Raw genomic sequence first — 10047 nt, forward strand, 5'->3', positions numbered from 1 at the left:
CTAGGTTTAGTCCTTCTATTTAGCCCCTGTTTACACTATAACTATCATACAAAGTTTTTTGGGCGGAGAAATTATCATTAATAGTTAATTCAGTAAGATAAAATGGAGGTTCAACTCATGAAACTGATCCTGATGAAAAAGCAAGCTTATCGTTATTCTACCGTCCGATATTCTTTTCTGAAGAGGTTAGGAAGGTTTTGATTGATGCAAAAGAGGAAGAAATCAATTTTTCTGATCTTAATACTAGTAACAACACTGTCATCTCAACTTCATGTAGAAAGATCTTTGTGGGTGAAAGAAAGGCAGTCTAACTTTTGGCAATACATTCTGAATCGTACTTTCAATAATAAGGACTGGTATAAAAACTTCAGAATGAGAAAAGAGACTTTTATGTACTTATGTAAAGAATTGGATAAAGAAGTGCGTAAAAAAGATACTCACCTTCGTTGTGCCATCACTGTTGAGTTAAGAGTTGCAATTATAATCTGGTTTCTCTCTACTGGTACACCGTACAGAGTTCTGGCACATTTATTTGGTGTATCCAGATCATCTATTTGTCTTATTATCAGGCAAGTATGTACTGCAATTGTTAAAGTTTTAATGAGGAAGTACATCAAATATCCATCAGGAAGTGCTCTTATTTCTGTAATAGATGGTTTTAAGGCTAAGTGTGGGTTTCCTAATTGTGGAGGTGCAATAGATGGTAGTCATATACCCATCTCTTCACCTGTGGAATTTCATAGTGATTACTACAACAGAAAAGGATGGTACCCAATGATAATTCAGGCAGTAGCTGACCATAATGATCGTTTTCTGAACATTTATATTGGTTGGCCTGGTAGTGTCCACGATGCACATGTTTTTGTTAACTCTCCCATTTATAATAAAGGGATGGATGGAAATTTATTTAATGGCCTAACAAGGAATGTTTGTAATACAAATCTGCCAATAACTTTACTTGGTGACTCTGCATATCCCTTGCTTCCATGTCTGACGAAACCATTTCCCCACAATTGTTTCTTAACACTGGAACAGCAACAGTATAATTACAACTTATCAAAGGCATGTATTGTTATAGAAAACGCATTTGGGAGACTAAAGTTTAGGTGGAGATGTTTGATGAAGCGTCTCGATTTAAAACCTGAAAATTCAGTTTCTATTATATCAGCTAGTTGCATATTACACAATGTATGTGAAGTACATGGTGATGATTTGACCCCGCTTGGATGATAATGTTTCTGATTCTATCTTCCCTCATCCTCATGAGATGACAAGTATTGCTGTTACACAAGCACCACAATCAGATCTAAGCAAAATGGAAGCATCTGTTATTCGTGACACGCTAGTTAGTTATTTCAAGTCATAATTACTAATTGATGGTTAAACATTTTGACTAAATAAAAATTTTGATTAAAGATTAAATAAAAAATTTGATTAAACGAACATTTTGATTAAATAGCAATTGATTGAATAGGTTATGTTTTTTTTAGTAATAATTAGTTGTTACCATTGAATGCCGAAAAGTCCATACATGTATTATTGTTAGGAGGAGCAAATGGAAAACTTCCCCTTGTAGAATGCTGCAACATTTGCCACATGTTCATATCATGATATCTCTCCCTTTGCAACCTCTTCTCTTCCATTTCTATTCTTTTCTTCTCCATTTCCATCTCCATCATCATCTGCTTCTCTTCTAACTCAAGAAACTTAGATTCCAACTCCCTTTGGCCATCCATAAATTTGCCAATAACTAGCTCCAAACTTTTTTCTAGCTTCGTTGCAGGTTTTCGACGTTTCGCTGTAGAATTATTCTGGTCACATCTATGCTTCATGATGACACTTGAGGTATCAGACACTGATGACGATGGACTACTAATATTACCTATAGCACCTGGCTCAACAGGATTGTCAGTCTGTGATTCATCGCTTTCATCTAATGGTTCTTCAGTGTCTCCTTCACAAAGTTCGTCTTCATTTGTTACAATACCTTGTTCAGAGCTTATAGATATTGAAGGGCTGGTAGCTGGTTTGACACTAAGAATAGCATCAAGCTCCTCAAAAAACTTGCATGTTTTACGTTTAATCCCAGTAACGTTATTTTTGTCCTTTACTTTTCTATAGTCCTTCTTCAACTTCTTTATTTTATCACGACACTGACCAGTTGTCCTCTTGTAGCCACTATTGTTTAAAGATTTGCTTATTTTCTCAAAAACCAACTTATTTCTGGGACCTTCAAGTTCTTCTTGTATTATATCATCAGACCAAAGACAGATTAATTCTACAGTTTCTTCAACAGTCCAATTCTTCCTCAGTTGAATAGGTTCATTAAGTCTCTCTGCCATTTTAAAATAGGAGGGGTTTTAATCACATGTCTCAAGTTATTAAGGTTAATACCCATGTTTGCATATCGCGTTTACACATCAATTTTTAACCCAGGCTAAATGTTTCAATAGGGCTCTTTATCAGGGCCAGTATTAGTCCGGGTCAATTGATATACCCCAGTTTAGATTGCGTTTACACAGAATTTGTAACCCAGGGTCAGACGTAAACTAAGCCTAAATTTGGTAGTGTAAACAGGGTATAAGATACATTACTAGTCTTGTGCAGCCAGACCATTCCCCAGCCTACAGACATTTGAATGGACGGTGGGGAAGGGTCAGGTAGATTGAATTGGTTCGACTAGTTCAAAGGATAACTGTGAAATGGTTGATGAAAATTAACTCTGGTGGACAGGGTTGATATTTCTTTAAATAACTGCATGAGCAGTAGTTTGCAATGTTGCGATAGCAGCTACATACATTTGCTAAAAGATGAAGATAGTAACCAAAAATGAGAAATGCATTTTGTTATGGGACAGAGGCACACTTAAAGTATTTGTACGGTTCCAAACCATTCCATAAGTCACCATTTTAGTAATAATGCTGTAATGTAGCTTAGAAATTTTATCACAAATATAAAGCAGCAATAATGAACAGTAATTATGACATTAAACAATAGAGCAAGTGTGTATATACAATGTCTAGCAATGAATTAGAGCTTTCCTCATTTAACAAGTGAAGGAAATAAGAAAGATAGCCTAGTATAACTACATCGATACCACGCCCACTTTTCATCTCTATTGCTTTGCATGGTCAATAAGGCTTAAAAACACAAAAGCATGATGGTTTGACATTATGAATGCCTTCTTCAAGTCCTACTCCATGTATCCTGTAGGTTGTTGGCTTGTTCTCTTGATAGAGACAGAGAAATGGAAAAAAACGCACTCCCTATTTGAGTTGCTTTGAGACCACGCCCACTTAATGTCTCCATTGGTTTCTATGGCAGGTGGTAGGCAAAACTGTTTCCCTTCTTTCAAGGCACTTCACATACTTTTAGCTACTTGTGATACCTTTTTGGACTCCTCGTACATTGAAGAGTAAGAATATGTTTGCTATTTTTTGAGCACTTTGTGTATGAGTTGCGCAGCAAGCCCTGTTTGTAGCCTAAATATATGATGATGGTTACTGCCTGTGTAACGTAGTAGAGTGACAAGCCAGCAGCTTGTAACTATAGTAACTGTAAGAAGGTTAGAAAGAGACTAGAAACTCTCTACTTTGCCCGTAAAACCAGTTTTAAAACATTTATACACATAACAAAGCATGCACGACTATAGTCGCTCATATGCAATTATTAATGTTGTGGGTGCAGACTATAGTCGTGAGTTTGCGTCAAAAAGTTAATCGTCAGAATTTGTCTATCATAAATAATAATAATAATAGTTAAATAATATTAATAATTGTATACTGATATATAACAATGGCAACTGATAGTTTGATGCCTACAATTCTTAAAGTTGGCACTAATCTCGCCTTCCTTTTGAAAGGGAAACAGATAGAAGCAATCAATGCCTTGTCAGTGGGAAAGATGTGTTCGTCTCTTTACCACGGGCTGTGGGAAGTCCATTATATATGCTTCATTACCATCAGTTTTGGATATCATAAAAGGTATGCAGGCAATTGGGACAATCAGTGTATCTTTAATGGAAGAGAGGCTCAATAGTTGTTTGTGTGAGTCCACTTACCTCATTGATGATGGACCGGAGTACCAAATTTACACCAAGGGGTATTGAAACAGAATTTGTTGGAGGAGACCAACATGATGACGATGCCATAAAAAGAGTGTTACAAGAGAAAGTTTAGCTTGTAGTTTGCTCTTAGGCTTTTTATGAGATTCAATCGTGGATTCCATCACAGAGTCGATCAACGTACATATACACACGTGTAAAAATCACTTACTCGAATTGGCCAATTTTAAATATTTCTCTTTAATTGATAATAATGACTATTTTTGTTACTATTATTCTAAAATGTCTTTCCACTACAACAACAGAGCATCATGAATAATTTATTATGTATGTAGCATTAAAGATTTCTTTTGAAGGCCACTAGCATGATAATTAATTGCATTAATGCACTTTGTCCACAATGTTTTAAACTTCACTGTATTATCTGAATAAAGAGTTAGCATCTTTTGCTTTAAGGCATCAACTTTTTCTACTGGTAATCACTTATTACCTGTAAGTCCATACACTGTGCATTGTTTTAACACTTCTGTGCCAAAGTAAGATTCGACAGCTAATCTAACAGCTAGTCTTCCTGCATTTCTGTACTTGGGATATTTACGAACTACAACATCTGGGTCTAGCACTAATGGCTCTTGAAATACTGGCGACTGACCTTGTAATGACATCTAATTACATACAGGTGGAGCAAGCGGTGGTGGAGAATCTGACAAGGGTGGAGCTCCTGATGGAGTAATAACTGGCTGATGAATTAAAAGGACTGAGTAGTCAATTGTTGTACCAAAGTGAGAGATTGCTGAACAGGAGTAATTGACTGGTGAACAGGAGTTACTGGCTGGTGAACAGGAGTGACTGGCTGGTGAACAGGAGTGACTGGCTGCTGAACAGGAGTGACTGGCTGCTGAACAGGAGTGATTGGCTGCTGAATAGGAGTGACTGGCTGGTGAACAGGAGTGATTGGCTGCTGAACAGGAGCGACTGGCTGGTGAACAGGAGTGACTGGCTGCTGAACAAGAGCAACTGGCTGGTGAACAGGAGTGACTGGCTGGTTAACAGGAGTGACTGGCTGGTGAACTGGAGCGACTGGCTGGTGAACAGGAGTGATTGGCTGCTAAGCAGGAGTGACTGGTTGCTGAACAGGAGCGACTGGTTGCTGAACAGGAGTGACTGGTTGCTGAACAGGAGCGACTGGCTGCTAAACAGGAGTGATTGGCTGCTGAATAGGAGCGACTGGCTGGTGAACTGGAGTGATTGGCTGCTGAACAGGAGCGACTGGCTGGTGAACATGAGTGATTGGCTGCTGAACAAGAGCAACTGGCTGGTGAACAGGAGTGACTGGCTGGTTAACAGGAGTGCTTGGCTGGTGAACTGGAGCGACTGGCTGGTGAACAGGAGTGATTGGCTGCTGAGCAGGAGTGACTGGTTGCTGAACAGGAGTGACTGCTTGCGGAACAGGAGCGACTGGCTGCTGAACAGGAGTGATTGGCTGCTGAACAGGAGCGACTGGCTGGTGAAGAGGAGTCACTGGCAAATCAATATCTGGCGGAGGTGAATTCATATAATGTCGAACAGAATGTCAAGTAACTGGCATCAATTGATGCTGGGTCTCACGACTCTGTTAATAGATGTGATACATGTCAAGTAAACATGTACTTACAATTTTCCCAAATAAGTGTGTGGCTATGTTTCAGTTCTGTGACATTAAAAAAGAGTACTGGTTCTCGAACTTCTCAACTCTACATGCTAAGGAATTTAAATGCTTCTACATGTATAGAAATAATCACAAATAATCATGTTGTTTTTGAAAAAAGAAATTTTACCCTGGCCAAAGCTTGAACAAGTAGAAGGTGCTTCTAATATTCCATCAGGATTAAAACCTGTACTGCAAGGTGATACGTAATCCGTAGCAGTGGATATAACAGGTGTTACAGTAGGCGGGCACATGTTATTTGATGGCAAAGAAGAATTAGCTGATGAAAGAACAAAAGAAGTTTCAGTACTTTGTTTGGTACCAGAAAGTACTAACGAAGATACAGCATCGATTTTGAATGTTTCCTCTGAGTGTATAATAGGAATAATAATGCAATATTAACACTAGCTCACTTTTATTTTTCCTTTGCTTCTGTGGTTCTGTTTTCTTCTTTTCTTGCTTCTTGAAATTTGTAGATTAAAGTATAAGTTTAACAAATGGTAATCACTTTACTTTGTTTTAAACTTACGATCAGCTTTCTTCTTTCGTTTTTTAGGAGGTGGCTTACTAACCACTGGCTCTTCATTTTCTTTAAAACTATCCCCGCTATCATCATCCCACACTCCCTCTAGAAAGTCTGGAGTATATACGCCAGCAAGAAATTGGCCTTCTACATTCATACAGTCATCTTTACTACCTATAGTAATATAAAAGCTTAGTATACTCTATGGCACTAAACTAGGCTATACCATATGTGACAATATTCCTTTGTACAACTTGCTCTTCTCTGTCACATCACAATTTAGCCACATCTCTGTCCATGTTTTCTTCTGTGATTGCATTCCCACTGATCACTGACAGTCTTATCGACCATGAAGTAAACCATGTAGAAAGGAGCTACATCGAATCAGTAGAGTGAAGTAGTAACCCAGGCTTGCGCAAAGCCATAGTCACTTACAATTTCTATCATTAGACATTTGCTGTCTTAGGCTCATCTTGCAAAGTTAAATGTATGAGTAAAGAATAAAATCACCGCTTCCTTGACTTCCTGATGGCTGCTACGCGTCTTCTACCCTTCTCTTTAGACAGTAGACAACACCGCGCGGGCTAAGGTGGCAACGACACCCATACCACGACCAAATTGATCTTCGTTACTGTACTCTCTAATTGCACAACGATGCATCACAAGGGAAGGGTACTAACTACTCTAATAAGCACATTTCCAAGAGTAGAAGTAGCAAAGATACCGCGCAGCTACTTAGCCAATTTAAACAAAAAAACTTAGAATAAATTTTATTAGAAAATTGCAGAAGGAATGACATTCTCAACAATCCATTCAGTCACACTGTCATAATCAGTTTTTTCAAGCAAGCAATTTGTGTACGAAAATTTCTTGTACGATGTATTTCTTTGGTTGCAAAATATCTCACATTCAGTCAGCTGATGAAGCACTTGCTTAAAATCTTTATCATGAGGAGTTGAGTGCTTTGTCGAATCTGCACTGACACCTAACAATTTATTAAAAGCCCCACAGATGTCGTCAACTATACCATATGCTCTCTGCATTGTTGATTGTTTCACATTAGATTGAAGTTGCCTCATTGTCTTCTTTAAACGACCGTTTAAATGTTCTAAGTACAAATCACAAGGTATATTACAACCTTGTCTGTCCTTGGTATTTACAAATTGTCCAGTAATGATCTGAGCTGCGACTTTCTGAAACTATAAAATGAACTTTCATGAATAATTTTGCTGCCTCTTTTGCATATTTTCTATGCCCTGTTTTTTTCTACAGCAATAAAAAAATGTTTTGTGACGATCTCCTTCTCGTATAGCATCATAATAATTAGCCCAAAACAAACCAAGTGTAGTTATTTCGCATCCATAAATGTGTACTCCATCTACATGAACATTATTATTAGTCTCTAGACGCACATGATTTTCAATGATCAACTTAACCTCAACAGGGCAGTTGTCACTTAGTACCTAATTTTCAGCAGCTGAAACAATGTGCTATTCAAGAATCAGTCTAAAAAATATGCAGCTTGCATTTTTTTTTGTGGGTCCTGTGGTACAGATGTGCGATTAATAAGAATTTTCAACTGTGCCAGTGTCCCTTTATCTACAGTTGAATTTACTTTGTACAAACTGGTCCATATCACCTTAAAATGCAAAAAGTACATGTATCTTAATAACTTGACAAAGGACCAACTTACTTTCATAAATGTTAATCAAGCATGCCAATCCTGTAGCAGTGGTAAGAAACCCTGTAATTGATCTTCCAGATCATCATGCCCACGACGTATGTTTGTTGCTCCTCGAGCACATGCAACTGTTAGCTGATTACCTCCAAACATAGTAATCCATGGGTCTAATCTGCATACTTCTTGTGACTCACCACTGGGTAAACTCATATTTTCGATTCTTCCTAGTTTGGGAAAATAACTGTAGTGCCTCTCAATTATGTTACACATCTCATCAACTTCATTGTCATTATATAAATACCTGGTGATAATTACGTGGTCTATGAGTGTAATGTTTAAAATGGTTACATAATCTGTAAAACTAACCAGGTCAGATTTCATTTTCATTTCGTGTGAGTATTGGTGAAATATGTGCCATGTTGCAGTCGGTGCAGCAGATTTAAACTTATTCATATGAGTAACAAATATTCTAATAACAGAATTTTAAAGAGCGTGATATGCATTAAACATTGATATCCCTTGATATCAAAGTGACAAAAGTATACTTTAATTGTTCAATATCATTGTCTGATGGTAACAACTGACGTACATCAATTTGTCCGGATGGAGGTGATTCAAACAGGCTGCCTTGATCCACTCTCTCCTTTACAGCAAATCAATGAATAAAATTAGACATGGTAGAGTAGTCTATTCTCTGAAAAGTCCGTCAAAAGTTTTACATTAATGGTATCACTCCACTCACTAAAATGAATCTGTTATGACACAAATAATATAAAGTTTCGTTGCATGTCATGTTACCATTGTCACTGACTCTCAGATCTGTTATCATAATGTCTTCATTATCAGCTTTATTCTTCATACCTAAATTATATATGAAATACAATTGTCCATATAACCGTCAAACCCACCACCATCATCATCCTCAATGTCATCCTCAAACACAACATCATTATCATTATCAATGTCATCATCATTTACTTCGGTTACATCATTATTTATAAGAGACTCTTCATTGCTGCATCCCTTTTCTTTCTCACTTTTGCCACAACATTCAGCATCACTCCTGTACACAATCGTATATCACATTATTGCACTCATCATCTTACTGAACTTCTTCCTCATTCTCAAATGCATCATCTTGAGCCTTATCCGTACAGCTATTGTCATTTGAAACAACACCTTCCCAACTAAAATATTTGGCCCTTCACATGACTCATGAAGAATGGAGTCTTGGTTTCAGGAACTAATCTTATTTTCTAGCCTAATTGTGCGACACACCTGCTCCAAAAATCTGTGCAATGTGTGACTTGATGTGGCCATGGAGGATGCCAAAGAATTATAATTCCCACGTGCCAGCCGTTTCTCATTTTTTTGAAAATGGAGACACCACTTTGAACAACTTAGTGCAAGACGGATATTGATAATTTACCTAAATTTATGTTTTCGTAATTTTTATACAGAATTATTGTGTGCTCACTTACAGAAACAATATCGTCCTTTTCATCTTCAGATCTTCATGGGTGTAAGCTGGACAGTTGGCTCCACATTCCTATCTATTGTTGCCATGCTCTGAGGCTGATACTTTACCATCATCAAACTACTAACAAGGCAATTTAATTCATCTATAACTTCATCCAACTTCTTTCTTAAACTACCCAACACTTCTGCTTTATTTTTACACTCATAACATAAGAAGTCATCTAGTCCAAACACAGACGACACTTTCCCATTTAATTTAGACTTTGACAGTTCATCTAATATTCTTAATGGCACTTTGCAAGCTGCTCTATGAATTCTTCTTGTTTTATACTCAACATAGACCCACTATTAAGGTCACATTTACAAGAAAGACACCATGTGCAAGTTACAGACGTCATTTTAACTTTATTAAGTATTAATAATAATTTTCAATCAAGGATAATTAATCTAATATCAATAAATATGTAGAATGACGCTCAATATCCTTTGAACAAGTGGATCCAAGTCAATCTTACCCGCCATCCATTCAAATGACTGTAGGCAGGGGAATGGTCTGGCTGCGCGAGACTAATACATTACTGCATGATTACTGACATGGTCAATTGTGCAACAAT

The 10047-nt window shown here is 37.4% G+C and overlaps 2 protein-coding genes across 2 annotated transcripts; both read right to left on the reverse strand.

The window, feature by feature from the left end:
• Positions 1 to 1496: 1496 nt before the first annotated feature.
• Positions 1497 to 2342, reverse strand: LOC100638173 (zinc finger protein with KRAB and SCAN domains 2-like). Its single transcript, XM_003387219.1, has one exon. It carries the CDS (start codon positions 2340 to 2342, stop codon positions 1497 to 1499), a length of 846 nt encoding a protein of 281 aa, XP_003387267.1.
• Positions 2343 to 5255: 2913 nt separating this feature from the next.
• Positions 5256 to 8164, reverse strand: LOC105313067 (pollen-specific leucine-rich repeat extensin-like protein 4). The gene is made up of 5 exons (XM_011406196.1): positions 8098 to 8164; positions 7181 to 7381; positions 6280 to 6447; positions 5881 to 6117; positions 5256 to 5599 (listed from the first exon to the last, which is right to left on the reverse strand). The coding sequence occupies exons 1-5, from the start codon at positions 8162 to 8164 to the stop codon at positions 5256 to 5258; spliced, it is 1017 nt and encodes a 338-aa protein (XP_011404498.1).
• Between the last annotated feature and the right edge of the window lie 1883 nt (positions 8165 to 10047).

This window comes from Amphimedon queenslandica, unplaced genomic scaffold (genome assembly GCF_000090795.2).
Source record: "Amphimedon queenslandica unplaced genomic scaffold, v1.1 AMPQUscaffold_13357, whole genome shotgun sequence".
NCBI classification, from domain to species: Eukaryota; Metazoa; Porifera; class Demospongiae; order Haplosclerida; family Niphatidae; genus Amphimedon; species Amphimedon queenslandica.

What these genes read in the sequence shown, in the direction of transcription:
- LOC105313067 (XM_011406196.1), bottom strand. Translation starts at nt 8,164, where the DNA reads ATGAGTTTACCCAGTGGTGAGTCACAAGAAGTATGCAGATTAGACCCA. An exon ending in ATGGATTACTATGTTTGGAG is followed by an intron (nt 7,382 to 8,097) that starts GTAATCAGCTAA and finishes ATTTGTACTTAG; the next exon opens with AACATTTAAACGGTCGTTTA. An exon ending in ACGAAAGAAGAAAGCTGATC is followed by an intron (nt 6,118 to 6,279) that starts GTAAGTTTAAAA and finishes TTATACACTCAG; the next exon opens with AGGAAACATTCAAAATCGAT.
- LOC100638173 (XM_003387219.1), bottom strand. Translation starts at nt 2,342, where the DNA reads ATGGCAGAGAGACTTAATGAACCTATTCAACTGAGGAAGAATTGGACT.